At 46.1% G+C, this 15,480-nt stretch overlaps 2 protein-coding genes across 3 annotated transcripts in view; both read right to left on the bottom strand.

Moving 5' to 3' along the window:
• Positions 1-6,555: 6,555 nt before the first annotated feature.
• Positions 6,556-9,586, bottom strand: LOC148063832 (tubulin beta-2A chain). 2 transcript variants are annotated; one of them, XM_087810650.1, is made up of 4 exons: positions 9,468-9,586; positions 9,167-9,269; positions 8,354-8,470; positions 6,556-7,821 (listed from the first exon to the last, which is right to left on the bottom strand). In XM_087810650.1, the coding sequence occupies exons 1-4, from the start codon at positions 9,522-9,524 to the stop codon at positions 6,749-6,751; spliced, it is 1,350 nt and encodes a 449-aa protein (XP_087666776.1). In that variant the 5' UTR covers positions 9,525-9,586; the 3' UTR covers positions 6,556-6,748. The 2 variants fall into 2 exon arrangements, with proteins under 2 accessions (XP_087666776.1, XP_087666775.1); XM_087810649.1 differs by having other exon boundaries at positions 8,354-8,464; positions 9,161-9,269.
• Positions 9,587-11,437: 1,851 nt separating this feature from the next.
• LOC148063833 (solute carrier family 22 member 23-like) overlaps positions 11,438-15,480 on the bottom strand; it is a 46,187-nt gene continuing 42,144 nt past the window's right edge. Inside the window, exon 10 of the mRNA XM_087811293.1 lies at positions 11,438-15,228. Within this exon, the coding sequence (XP_087667419.1) occupies positions 14,115-15,228 (1,114 nt within the window). The 3' untranslated portion in view covers positions 11,438-14,114. The remainder of the gene's footprint in view (positions 15,229-15,480) is intronic.

Consider the following 15,480-nt stretch of genomic DNA (forward strand, 5'->3'; position numbering starts at 1 on the left):
CACACCCACACACTCACCTACACTCACATACATGCACACACCCACACACTCACCTACACTCACATACATGGACACACACACACACTCACCTACACTCACGTACATGCACACACACACCCACACACTCACCTACACTCACATACATGCACACACCCACACACTCACCTACACTCACATACATGCACACACCCACACACTCACCTACACTCACATACATGGACACACACACACACTCACCTACACTCACATACATGCACACACCCACACACTCACCTACACTCACATACATGCACACACACACACACTCACCTACACTCACATACATGCACACACCCACACACTCACCTACACTCACATACATGGACACACACACACACTCACCTACACTCACATACATGGACACACACACACACTCACCTACACTCACATACATGCACACACCCACACACTCACCTACACTCACATACATGCACACACCCACACACTCACCTACACTCACATACATGGACACACACACACACTCACCTACACTCACATACATGCACACACCCACACACTCACCTACACTCACATACATGGACACACACACACACTCACCTACACTCACATACATGCACACACACACACACACTCACCTACACTCACATACATGCACACACCCACACACTCACCTACACTCACATACATGCACACACCCACACACTCACCTACACTCACATACATGCACACACCCACACACTCACCTACACTCACATACATGCACACACCCACACACTTTTGACGCACACACACTCACCTACACTCACATACATGCACACACCCACACACTCACCTACACTCACATACATGCACACACACTCACCTACACTCACATACATGCACACACACACACACTCACCTACACTCACATACATGCACACACCCACACACTTTTGACGCACACACACTCACCTACACTCACATACATGCACACACACACACACTCACCTACACTCACATACATGCACACACCCACACACTTTTGACGCACACACACTCACCTACACTCACATACATGCACACACCCACACACTTTTGACGCACACACACTCACCTACACTCACATACATGCACACACACACACACTCACCTACACTCACATACATGCACACACCCACACACTCACCTACACTCACATACATGCACACACACACACACTCACCTACACTCACATACATGAACACACCCACACACACTCACCTACACTCACATACATGCACACACACACCCACACACTCACCTACACTCACATACATGCACACACCCACACACTCACCTACACTCACATACATGCACACACACACCCACACACTCACCTGCACTCACATACATGCACACACACACACACTCACCTACACTCACATACATGCACACACCCACACACTCACCTACACTCACATACATGCACACACACACACACTCACCTACACTCACATACATGCACACACCCACACACTTTTGACGCACACACACTCACCTACACTCACATACATGCACACACCCACACACTCACCTACACTCACATACATGCACACACCCACACACTCACCTACACTCACATACATGCACACACCCACACACTCACCTACACTCACATACATGCACACACCCACACACTCACCTACACTCACATACATGCACACACCCACACACTTTTGACGCACACACACTCACCTACACTCACATACATGCACACACACACACACTCACCTACACTCACATACATGCACAAACCCACACACTCACCTACACTCACATACATGCACACACCCACACACTCACCTACACTCACATACATGCACACACCCACACACTTTTGACGCACACACACTCACCTACACTCACATACATGCACACACCCACACACTTTTGACGCACACACACTCACCTACACTCACATACATGCACACACACACACACTCACCTACACTCACATACATGCACACACCCACACACTCACCTACACTCACATACATGCACACACACACACACTCACCTACACTCACATACATGAACACACCCACACACACTCACCTACACTCACATACATGCACACACACACCCACACACTCACCTACACTCACATACATGCACACACCCACACACTCACCTACACTCACATACATGGACACACCCACACACTCACCTACACTCACATACATGCACACACCCACACACACACTCACCTACACTCACATACATGCACACACCCACACACTCACCTACACTCACATACATGCACACACACACCCACACACTCACCTACACTCACATACATGCACACACACACCCACACACTCACCTGCACTCACATACATGCACACACACACACACTCACCTACACTCACATACATGCACACACCCACACACTCACCTACACTCACATACATGCACACACACACACACTCACCTACACTCACATACATGCACACACCCACACACTCACCTACACTCACATACATGCACACACACACCCACACACTCACCTACACTCACATACATGCACACACCCACACACTCACCTACACTCACATACATGGACACACCCACACACTCACCTACACTCACATACATGCACACACACACACACTCACCTACACTCACATACATGCACACACCCACACACTTTTGACGCACACACACTCACCTACACTCACATACATGCACACACCCACACACTCACCTACACTCACATACATGCACACACCCACACACTCACCTACACTCACATACATGCACACACCCACACACTTTTGACGCACACACACTCACCTACACTCACATACATGCACACACCCACACACTCACCTACACTCACATACATGCACACACCCACACACTCACCTACACTCACATACATGCACACACCCACACACTCACCTACACCCACACACTTTTGACGCACACACACTCACCTACACTCACATACATGCACAAACCCACACACTCACCTACACTCACATACATGCACACACCCACACACTCACCTACACTCACATACATGCACACACCCACACACTCACCTACACTCACATACATGCACACACCCACACACTCACCTACACCCACACACTTTTGACGCACACACACTCACCTACACTCACATACATGCACAAACCCACACACTCACCTACACTCACATACATGCACACACCCACACACTCACCTACACTCACATACATGCACACACCCACACACTCACCTACACTCACATACATGCACACACCCACACACTCACCTACACTCACATACATGCACACACCCACACACTTTTGACGCACACACACTCACCTACACTCACATACATGCACACACCCACACACTCACCTACACTCACATACATGCACACACCCACACACTCACCTACACTCACATACATGCACACACCCACACACTTTTGACGCACACACACTCACCTACACTCACATACATGCACAAACCCACACACTCACCTACACTCACATACATGCACACACCCACACACTCACCTACACTCACATACATGCACACACCCACACACTTTTGACGCACACACACTCACCTACACTCACATACATGCACAAACCCACACACTCACCTACACTCACATACATGCACACACCCACACACTCACCTACACTCACATACATGCACACACCCACACACTTTTGACGCACACACACACTCACCTACACTCACATACATGCACACACCCACACACTCACCTACACTCACATACATGCACAAACCCACACACTCACCTACACTCACATACATGCACACACCCACACACTTTTGACGCACACACACTCACCTACACTCACATACATGCACACACCCACACACTTTTGACGCACACACACTCACCTACACTCACATACATGCACACACACACACACTCACCTACACTCACATACATGCACACACACACACACTCACCTACACTCACATACATGCACACACACACCCACACACTCACCTACACTCACATACATGCACACACACACACACTCACCTACACTCACATACATGCACACACCCACACACTCACCTACACTCACATACATGCACACACCCACACACTCACCTACACTCACATACATGGACACACCCACACACTCACCTACACTCACATACATGCACACACCCACACACTCACCTACACTCACATACATGCACACACCCACACACTCACCTACACTCACATACATGCACACACCCACACACTCACCTACACTCACATACATGCACACACCCACACACTCACCTACACTCACATACATGCACACACACACACACACTCACCTACACTCACATACATGCACACACACACACACACTCACCTACACTCACATACATGCACACACACACACACACACTCACCTACACTCACATACATGCACACACACACACACTCACCTACACTCACATACATGCACACACACACACACACACTCACCTACACTCACATACATGGACACACCCACACACTCACCTACACTCACATACATGGACACACCCACACACTTTTGACGCACACACACTCACCTACACTCACATACATACTCACATACATGCACACACCCACACACTCACCTACACTCACATACATGCACACACACACACACACTCACATACATGCACACACACACACACACTCACCTACACTCACATACATGCACACACACACACACACACTCAACTACACTCACATACATGCACACACACACACACACACACACACACTCACCTACACTCACATACATGGACACACCCACACACTCACCTACACTCACATACATGGACACACCCACACACTTTTGACGCACACACACTCACCTACACTCACATACACTCACATACATGCACACACACACACACACACTCACCTACACTCACATACATGGACACACACACACACTCACCTACACTCACATACATGCACACACCCACACACTCACCTACACTCACATACATGCACACACCCACACACTCACCTACACTCACATACATGCACACACCCACACACTCACCTACACTCACCTACGCTCACATACATGCACGCACACACACACACACACACTCACCTACACTCACATACATGCACACACACACACACACACTCACCTACACTCACATACATGCACACACACACACACTCACCTACACTCACATACATGGACACACACCCACACACTCACCTACACTCACATACATGCACACACCCACACACACACACACACTCACCTACACTCACATACATGCACACACCCACACACTCACCTACACTCACATACATGCACACACACACACACTCACATACATGCACACACCCACGCACATTTGACACACACACACACACACACACACACACACACACACACACACACACACACACACACACACACACACACACACACACACACACACACACACACACACACACACACACACACACAGATTTGTCACACACACTTACCTACACTCACATACATACACACACACAACGATTTGAAACAAACAGTTTGACACACACATATTGCATAAAACATACACACAACGATTTGAAACAAACAGTTTGACACACACATATTGCATAAAACATACACACAGAGATTTGACATACACACACATATTTCATACACACACACATATTACATAAAACATACACACAGAGATTTGACATACTCACAAATGTTTCATACACACACAGTCATACACACACATTTGAAATACACACTCGTTTTTCATACACACACACTCACTTGATGGCAAACATGTTGTCAAGTGCGCACACAAAATTAAAGGCCTCATCACACTGTCACACAATGATGACAGACAAGACGGAGAGTGAGTTTGACCCATTTACACACAAGACACTCCCTCATATGCAAACACACATATATTGCTGAATGGAGGACACACAGCAGTAGCAGTAAAAATGTGTTCTCAAAACGCGTAGTTGTGTTGAATACACACAAGATTCAAACGCCTGCGACCCACATGTATGTACACATGCAACTTCAACTGACACACACAACTACACACCCATGTGCAGACAGATGGAATGTGTCTCACACAAACACAAGCAAACACACCCATGTACAAAAACAACAAACTCCAGCATACGTACATACACATACTAACACAGACACACACACAGTAACAGACGCATAAATACACACACAGACACACACACAGTAACAGACGCATAAATACACACACACACACACACACACACACACACACACACACACACACACACACACACACACACACACACACACACACACACACACACACACACACACACACACACACACACACACACACACACACACACTTTCACAAACTAACACACTTGCACACAGACAAACACACTAACACAAGCAAACATACACACACATAAATACAGACATACACTATAATTCATGCAAACACACTAACACTTACACAAACATACCAACACACACACTTACACACACACATACACAAGCATACAGTACATACACACACAAATGGAATCAAACACACAACCAGTCTGAACACTTTTATTTGGCGCGGGACAGTAAATACAGATTCATTGACTAGATTGGTTCTGGAGCTAGCGAAGCATGAGCTCACGTCAGGCACGTTTAATGACTCGGTTTGAGGACAACATGGTAGTTTCAAGCTCAGGCCAACATGAAGCATATGATTCTATATTGTTCAGGGGGGACCTAGGGTTCTCTCAGTGGTGAATATCTTCTTCGTCCTCCATTTCATCTTCCTCGTACTCCCCCATCTCGTCCGCGGTGGCGTCCTGGTACTGCTGGTACTCGGACACCAGGTCGTTCATGTTGCTCTCGGCCTCCGTGAACTCCATCTCGTCCATACCTTCCCCGGTGTACCAGTGGAGGAAGGCCTTGCGTCGGAACATGGCGGTGAACTGCTCGGAGATCCTCCTGAAGAGCTCCTGGATGGCGGTGCTGTTGCCGATGAAGGTGGCCGACATCTTCAATCCCCTCGGCGGGATGTCACAAACGGCCGTCTTGACGTTGTTGGGGATCCATTCGACGAAGTAGCTGCTGTTCTTGTTCTGCACGCTGAGCATCTGCTCGTCTACTTCCTTCATGGACATGCGGCCGCGGAAGATGGCCGCCACGGTGAGGTAGCGGCCGTGGCGCGGGTCGCAGGCCGCCATCATGTTCTTGGCATCGAACATCTGCTGGGTGAGTTCCGGGACAGAGAGGGCACGGTACTGCTGGCTCCCTCGACTGGTGAGGGGAGCGAAACCGGGCATGAAGAAATGCAGGCGAGGGAAGGGCACCATGTTGACGGCTAACTTGCGCAGATCAGCGTTTAGTTGTCCCGGGAAGCGCAGGCATGTGGTCACTCCACTCATGGTGGCCGACACGAGGTGGTTAAGGTCCCCATAGGTGGGGGTGGTGAGCTTCAGCGTGCGAAAGCAGATATCGTACAGAGCTTCGTTATCAATGCTAAAGGTCTCGTCTGTGTTCTCCACCAGCTGGTGCACCGACAGCGTCGCATTGTACGGCTCCACCACCGTGTCGGACACCTTGGGGGACGGCATGACGCTGAAGGTGTTCATGATACGGTCGGGGTACTCCTCCCGTATCTTGCTAATTAGCAACGTGCCCATACCGGACCCGGTCCCTCCTCCCAGGGAGTGGGTGAGTTGGAAGCCCTGGAGGCAGTCGCAGTTCTCTGACTCCTTCCTTACCACATCCAGGACCGAGTCCACCAGCTCGGCTCCTTCCGTGTAGTGACCCTTGGCCCAGTTGTTTCCTGCTCCACTTTGACCTGCGGGTCACGGTTAAGGGTTAGCATCATTTAAACCAACCTAACTCTGACCCTAAGTTCTCAAGAATTGGAGAGGTCTAGGAAGTATCCTGGCTGTAGCCCAAATATTGGTTAAATTATTGTTTCATTGCTGACTTAATTTTCATGGAACTGCCTATGTGTCTGGTAGTGGATCAGGGACCTTTGAACCCGTCGATTAAGCTAATGTCGATATGGTACATTTTAAAACTTTCGTTCTAAAGCTCACTCGTTTCTTTTAGAACTACCTAGGTTATGTATGTAACTCTTGTTCTCTGAGAGGTTCTTTATCTTATAAGCACTAAAAATTCATCAGGCAATGCTAGTTCAAAGGTCTTCTTTCTACCTGGGCTAGTGTGCCCTCTGCACTGACTAGTCAGTCCTGCTGTAGCGCTAGGATGTGGGCTAGTGGTGTCTGCTCGCATTTTGTTTTGAAAGCCTTTTATCCAGTTTCCTTTAAACGTATTTAAATAAAATGTTGCTGTTGATTGAAACGCTGTAGGCAGGATCTCACCAAAGACAAAGTTGTCGGGCCTGAACAGTTGTCCAAAGGGCCCGGAGCGGACCGAGTCCATGGTTCCAGGCTCCAGGTCCACCAGGATGGCACGCGGGACATATTTGCCGCCTGTGGGTTTTTTAAAAGAACTAAGTCAGGGATCGTCAATGACATTGAAGCGACGATCAATAAGCGCTGCCGCCAGGATAACACGACACGGCATAGACTTCCTGTTCATTTCCAGGTCAATTAGTCGACCCAAAACTGATACCAGTCCTGCCCCAGTTCCCTCACTAGTAATTGGAGCTGAATTCTTTGGAGAAATAAAAGGTTGAAAATGAGATTTTTCCGAAAATAACTGCTCCTCTAAGACCATGGTTCTCTCTAGAAAATGAGGGAGATTTTTTAGCTCTTGGTTGAGGTTTAGTGTCAGAGATTGAGAAATGGTTCTTTGGTCAGGGCGGACTCTGTGTCGAAAAAGAAGAGCCGAGCCAAAAGGAGAACCCCCTTCGATCGACCGTTTTTATCCACTCGTCACTGTGGTAACCTGCTTTTGATCTTCCATATCTGGGCTCAAGAGGACCAGACAAGGTCCGTCACAGGGCCGCATGTGGTCCTGAACCACACGCTAAAAATGTAACGCGACAGTCATTTATTAAGGTGGTGTCGACAGTAAAAGAAAAACTCGAGTCATCTAGGAGAGACACAAAGTAGAACCCTGACGAAAAGAAGTAGGTTTCGGGGAAATCCAGAGGAAATTATTATCCGATAAATAAGTGTTTCTTGTTTTTTTATTTACGAAAGTATCGCGAGTATTGTTCGTACCAGAAGCCTCATTGTAGTAGACGTTGATCCTCTCCAGCTGCAGGTCACTGTCACCTTGGGAGCTGCCGGTGGGGTCGATGCCATGTTCGTCACTGATCACCTCCCAGAACTAACAAAAAAAACACAACAAAAAACAAATACATTTTCGTGAAGTTATAGCTTCTATCAAAACTGCAGTATCCACAGCGGCAGCATCAAGGGTCACTGCGGTGTGTCCCTGAACGCCACACCCCAGCACGGACCAAAAAAAAACAAACAAAAAAAAACATTTTTAAAATATTTCGTTTTTTCATTTAAAACATCTGACCTTGGCTCCAATCTGGTTCCCGCACTGACCCGCCTGGATGTGGACGATCTCCCTCATGGCTCGGCTGCTGTGGACGCTCCTCTCAGTCCGTGGGCTTTTCTAGTGAATCAGCATTTCCAACGGCGACGGCGGAGGCAGGCGAGGGATGGATGGAGCCTCACTCGCTGATGTCACGGGCTTCCTGCGACCAATCAGAGCGGCGGCAGGTTGATGCAGTGGAGGAGAAGAATCTGCAGCATCATCACTCTCCTCCCACGGGTTTATGCTCACGGTGGCACAGATACAGTCACACGGATGCGCCACAAAAATGAGTCGGAACATTACGACCACCTGGTATTGCTGGGTGCTCGGTGACCGCACTTGGTAACCAGTTAAACTCGATTAACTTGAGTTGCGTTGCCAGGAAAAAACATGACAACACAAATAATAATTAAATAAAATTGGACCAATTACAGGTGGCGACACTGCAATGCGTCGTCAGTCTAGTCATGATGCATGAAAAAAAACATTCAAAATCTGCGAATTATGACCGAGTTAAGATGGTTTAGTTTACAACGTTTTCACTCACACAACAGGACGTTCTCGAGATGAATTGGAGGTGCTGATCCTCATCTTCCGAAACTATAAACATGATCCAGTACTTTTTTCAGAATAACCTTTAAGGTGAATCTGCAATTTTGTGTAATTGCTGCTTACTCAGCATTTATTTTTTGGACAGGAGAGTATTAGGAAAATTTCTCTTCAACGTTTGAAGGCAACTTCAAGACATCAACATTTTATCTTAATAAAGTTTTGCACTGTATCTTTATAGAAAAAAATATACTGAAAATTAATAAAAAGTCACATTTAATCATCATAAATAAAGTGTGTAAAATGTTTCAAATATATTTAAAAAAATTAACAAGCAAATATTCAAAGAGTTTGTTCATTTTTGTGTTGCAATTAAACCTCCGGCCGCTAGATGGCAGCTGTCTTTACATCCTACGCAGCTAAAAATACAATAAAATCCAGCGAGATCCCGCCTATGACTGAGGACGAGAGGATACAGTCGACTCCAGCAGCTTCTAAAGCAGATGTTTGGACATATTTTGGTTTGAAAAACAAATGAAAGCAGGTACGACTTCGACTGAGGACGAGAGGATACAGTCGACTCCAGCAGCTTCTAAAGCAGATGTTTGGACATATTTTGGTTTGAAAAACAAATGAAAGCAGTTACGACTTCGTCGAGAGTCATGTGGTCTGTAAACTCTGCAACACCAGAGTCAAGTACTCGACAATACTACAAATATATCTTTGTTACTGCAGTATCGCAAAATGTCGTATCGCCGCTCCTGTATTGTATCGCCAGATACTTGCAAATACACACCAATAGGTGGCAGTAGTATAACAGAATGTACTTGCAAAAATAGTAGGCGAGAAAGAGTTGCTCAAAATAGAGACGGAATTTTAACACTACGATGTTTTCCCTCAGAATACGATTGATTTGGTTACGACAATCTTTCATTTCCTCGTCCGCCAACACTACGTCAAGTTCAATGCTTGTGAAGATCGTGGAGTGACAGCTAGCTAAGGTGTTGTTAGCATGCCGGGACGCGACAATGACCGCAACAGTCTGGATAGTCGATCAATAAATAGTAGTTTATTTAACAACAGGTATGGCTTATGTACAAGTGCATCATGTATGTTATAACAAAAAAAACAAAAAAACAACCAGAAACGATATATGATACAAGTTTACATTCATTGAACTCTCCCTTCCTGAAAATGAGCTGAACGTCAATCATTCTCCACGCAAAAGAATCGCCTGCAAACTCATCGCTACCGCTGGTGCTGACGTCGTCAATTTTTACCGAGTCGAAAAACGTGAAAATACCTGCTTTTCTTTTAAAAATGGAAGCATTAGTCGGCACTTTTATTGTGCTGTGTCATCTTCTCACGAGTCAGTCGTACACGTTAGGAGCAGATCCGTCTTTTTTTTTTAACTCCCTTTTTTATTTTTTTGCTTTACGTCCTCGCAGACGCCTTCGCCTCACATTACAGGGCTTTGTGCTTGAGTAGCAGCGCGGCATGCATGTGCCTCACATCAACATAAAACATTCACATCTGTGGAATTTTCGTTTTTTTTAAACCCTGAATCGATCCAAAATTGAGCTTTCATGTTTGAAATCCAGCTGCATTTGAAGACGTCATTCACAGGACACATGATCAGTCAGTGCACGGGGAGGAAACACGAGGTCAGTTTCGAGTCACGACTTTCCGTTTATTGCGTCTTAATTTCCGACTTTCTTGAGGGCACTTACGCTAGAAACCGTTGGCGGTTCAGTTGGCGATTTTTGTTAGCACACAGTTACAAATCAGGAATAGGAATTTATTCAAAGCTTTTTTTAAAAAAAAAAAAATTCTATTCAAACATTGTGGTTCGATAAGCAGGTTTAAGGTCATTGTTAGCATAATCCATGTTGTAAGAATTGAATGCTAACTTGTTAGCAAGCGTTTGTTTAGCTACACAATAGCCTAGTTTATTAAGTTATATCCCAATGCATGTCATTTCGTAATTTAAAACAACCGACTTTTATAGTTAATGCTAATTCAATGCTAAACAGCGTTCTTAAATTTTGCGTGGGCTGGAAGTTACGAATAATATTAATTGTTTGGTAAAATTTACCCACGTTTTTGAATCTAGAATACAAATGTATTGAAATATGGACTATTTGCTACATATTTTTAAATTATATTTAGTTCTACAGTTTTTTTTTTTACAAATTTCTATTTTAAGTTTTTTTTTTTGTGGTTGATTCGTAGTCTCTGTTAGCATTGTTAGAATAATCCATGTTAAGTTAGGCCAATAATGATTGCTAATTTTGTTAGCAAAATTTCGTTTAGCTACACAATAGCCTATTTTGTTAGTCATGTCACTATGTTTACAATTTCATAATTTGCAATTTTTTGAAATTTAGATTCGCTTTTTAGAGTCAATGCTAGTTTGCTAATTAGCTTTCTTTAATTTTTGAGGGGGCTGAACGTGTTAAATAATATTAAGTTTTGTTTCATGTAAAATGTTTATGCATCTTACGTTGTATCAGTAGCAGTTTAGTAGTTTTAGGCTACATCATAGTTAGCGATGTTTCGCTAAAGCTACTGTGTTAGCTAATCAGATGTATCATTGCGAACATAATGATTCTGAGTCCATATTGAAGTATCTGTGATCCAGAATACTTAAGTTTTGCAAATTAAGTTTTGAAAGAAAGTTATTTGTATTTTTCGGGAAGTTCAGTTTGTTAACACACAAACAGGTACAACAAACTTTCATCTCTCTTTTCTTTTTTTTTTGAATAACGGAAAAAATGTGGCGATTGTTTAACGTGGGTCATCGTGAAGTTACGAAATAACTTCAAGTTATTCCACTTTCAGTCAAACGTACTTTTCCTCGTGTCTTTAGGAATAAGAGATTCCATTGACAGGTTAGCAACAAGCTAACGCTAACATTCTGAAAACGTCATGAAAGAGACCGATGTTTCTTCAGGTGAAAAAAACGTAACGTGATCGGAGAATTTCGAGTCAAAACAATGCAACGTTGTCTTTCGTTTTCAGTCTGTAGCTGGAAAAAAAAAAAGGTTCAGTGCTAACTCTCATGAGCGACAAAAACAAACGACAAGCCAAAGATTCTTTTGGAGGCGGAGCTTGTCAACCAGGAGTGCGACTTGCTATGACATCATCAAAACAGGACCCATCGATGAGTTTACGATTTTTGAAAAAAACTTGCAAGTGTAAGTGTTTGATGTAAAAAAAAACAAAACAAACATTACATTCCATTCATTCAAAAAACACCTTTTGTGCCTTTTTGTCCTTCAAATGAAAATTGCTTGTTTTTGTTTTTTATGCTCCACAGCAGAATTAAGGCGCCGCAAATACTGATAGAAAGAAAGATGGCCGCTTCTGTACAACGAGGACGAGGGAGGTTTACTCGCAAAATGTATTTTTTTTTTAACAATAATCGGCCAAAAAAAAAATGTTGGATCCATTTTTTTTTTTAAATCAGATTATCATTATTTTCAAGTTTAAATCTGAAAAAAAAAAATCAGGTTTGACCATTTGAAACATTTCTAGGCTTTAAAATAAAATAAAATATAAATAGAATTGTATTTCAAGATTATTATTTTTTTTTAATACCATCAATGCCAAAATTGTTTGTTTTTTTCATCTTATTTATTTATTTTCGTTTTTTTTCATCCATTATTTAGTTCATAGACAATTCACCCTTTTTTTTTGGCACTTTTTGGTTTTTTTTTTAGTTTCCGATGACGTTAAAAAAAACGCCTCGTTACTAAAAATGTCTGATTTAAACTCGAAATCGAAATTTTTGTCAAAAGAAAAAAAAATTCAATTTGGCACTTTTAAAGGTTTTCGTGTTCGCCGCTCCCTCGGACCGCGACCATTTTTAGACGACGCTCGATCGGTTGAACACAACGGACTTCATTGTGTGTTTCCTTGTGTGTCTCTCTGGCGAGACAGCAGTTTTTTAACGGCTGGTGACTTTCAGAAGCTGCTGCTGATAACAGCCGCTCCCCAAATCATAAAAAAAAAAAAAGTCTGGAAACTCCCCCCTTCACTCCCTCTTGATAGTTTCTTTTTTCCTCTCAGGCTGGATCACAACTGCCCGTTAACAGTGTTACTGTCTGTGCTAGCGCTGCCTCTCATGGAGAGGACGTCGGAGGAGTCTATGGGGGAGGAAACTGTGCAGTCGATGAGGGAGAGGGGCCCCGGTTCTGAGGGGCCCAGGTCCTGCAAGTGAAGGGAGTCCAGGGCGAGGGGTTCCGAGGCGGAGGAGTCTGTCTCGGGAGCCGAGGTGTGGACTATGTTCGTGATGGGGAGGATGGGAGGTAGAGAGTCCGTCGGGAGGGGGGAGGGAGGGCGAGCCGGGACCGGGCTGGGGGGCGTCGAGGAAGCGGGACAAGGGTCACTATCGGATGTCGGGGAGACTACGACGAGAGGGACGAGGGAGTCTTCTTGGGGGGTTTCTAGAGTCATGGGGATGTCGGGGGGCGGCGGGTCGGGGGTGATGTCCGCGATGTGAACGGCAGAGGGCGCCGGGGTGAGGGCGTCCGTGGGAGGCGCGTCGGATTCCGGGGCGTCGTGGTCCGGGGACTCGAGCGTGGAGGTGGGCACGGGCTCGATGACGGGCGTGGTGCTGATCAGGACGGAGGGGGTCACGGGGTCCGCCGGAGTCGCGTCGGACTCCTCGGCTAAAAGCGGGTCGGTGAGGGCGTTCTTCGCGGGGGAGGACGACAGGAGGCGCTCTTTGCTGGCATGGATGATGGCGTCCCGGCCCAGGACCCGCATCGGGGTCTCGGAGAAGGGCAGCACCGAGTGCCCGTTGGGGTCCCCGACGGAGGTCCGCTCGTCGCCCGAGGGGGAGTCCATGGTGGACACGACGGTGGCCGCCGCCTCGTGGAGCGGCGTGTCGTGCACCCGGGTGTAGTCCCGGGCGCTCTCCGACGTGGTCAGCAGGAGGCGCTGCTCCCCGGGCCGCCGCGGCGGCAGGAGGGGCTGCCGGGTGTAGTTCTCGCCGTCCACCAGGGTCTCCGGCAGCGGCTGGAAGCGGGTCTCGGGCAGCAGCAGGATGCAGATGATGCAGATGAGGGTGCAGCAGGCGAAGATGATGTGGTGCAGGAAGTAGCCCTTCTGGTTGTGCAGCTCCATGATGGGCGCGGTCAGCATGCCGAAGCCGGCGCTGGCCAGGACCAGACCCACCCCCCCGCCCCTGCAGAGAGAGAGAGAGCACAGGGTCTTGAACCAGCAACTCCAGACTTGAGGCTCGAAATAAACTTAAATTGGTGGAAGAGGAAGTGGTTAATGTCAACAGGAAGGAGGCGGTCTTTGGACGGCGTCCATGTTTTATGCCGTCCTTGCACTACTTTTTCTTTTTTGTATTTTCTTTCTTATTTTTATTTCCCTTTTATCGTTAATGTGAACCTAATATTTAAATAAAGAGTCAATAAAATATTAGGCGAAT

The sequence above is a fragment of the Callionymus lyra genome, chromosome 16 (genome assembly GCF_982586985.1).
Source record: "Callionymus lyra chromosome 16, fCalLyr1.hap1.1, whole genome shotgun sequence".
Taxonomy (NCBI): Eukaryota; Metazoa; Chordata; class Actinopteri; order Syngnathiformes; family Callionymidae; genus Callionymus; species Callionymus lyra.

What these genes read in the sequence shown, in the direction of transcription:
- LOC148063832 (XM_087810650.1), bottom strand. Translation starts at nt 9,524, where the DNA reads ATGAGGGAGATCGTCCACATCCAGGCGGGTCAGTGCGGGAACCAGATT. An exon ending in CAACGTCTACTACAATGAGG is followed by an intron (nt 8,471 to 9,166) that starts CTTCTGGTACGA and finishes CTTTTAAAAAAC; the next exon opens with CCACAGGCGGCAAATATGTC. An exon ending in GCCCGACAACTTTGTCTTTG is followed by an intron (nt 7,822 to 8,353) that starts GTGAGATCCTGC and finishes CGTGACCCGCAG; the next exon opens with GTCAAAGTGGAGCAGGAAAC.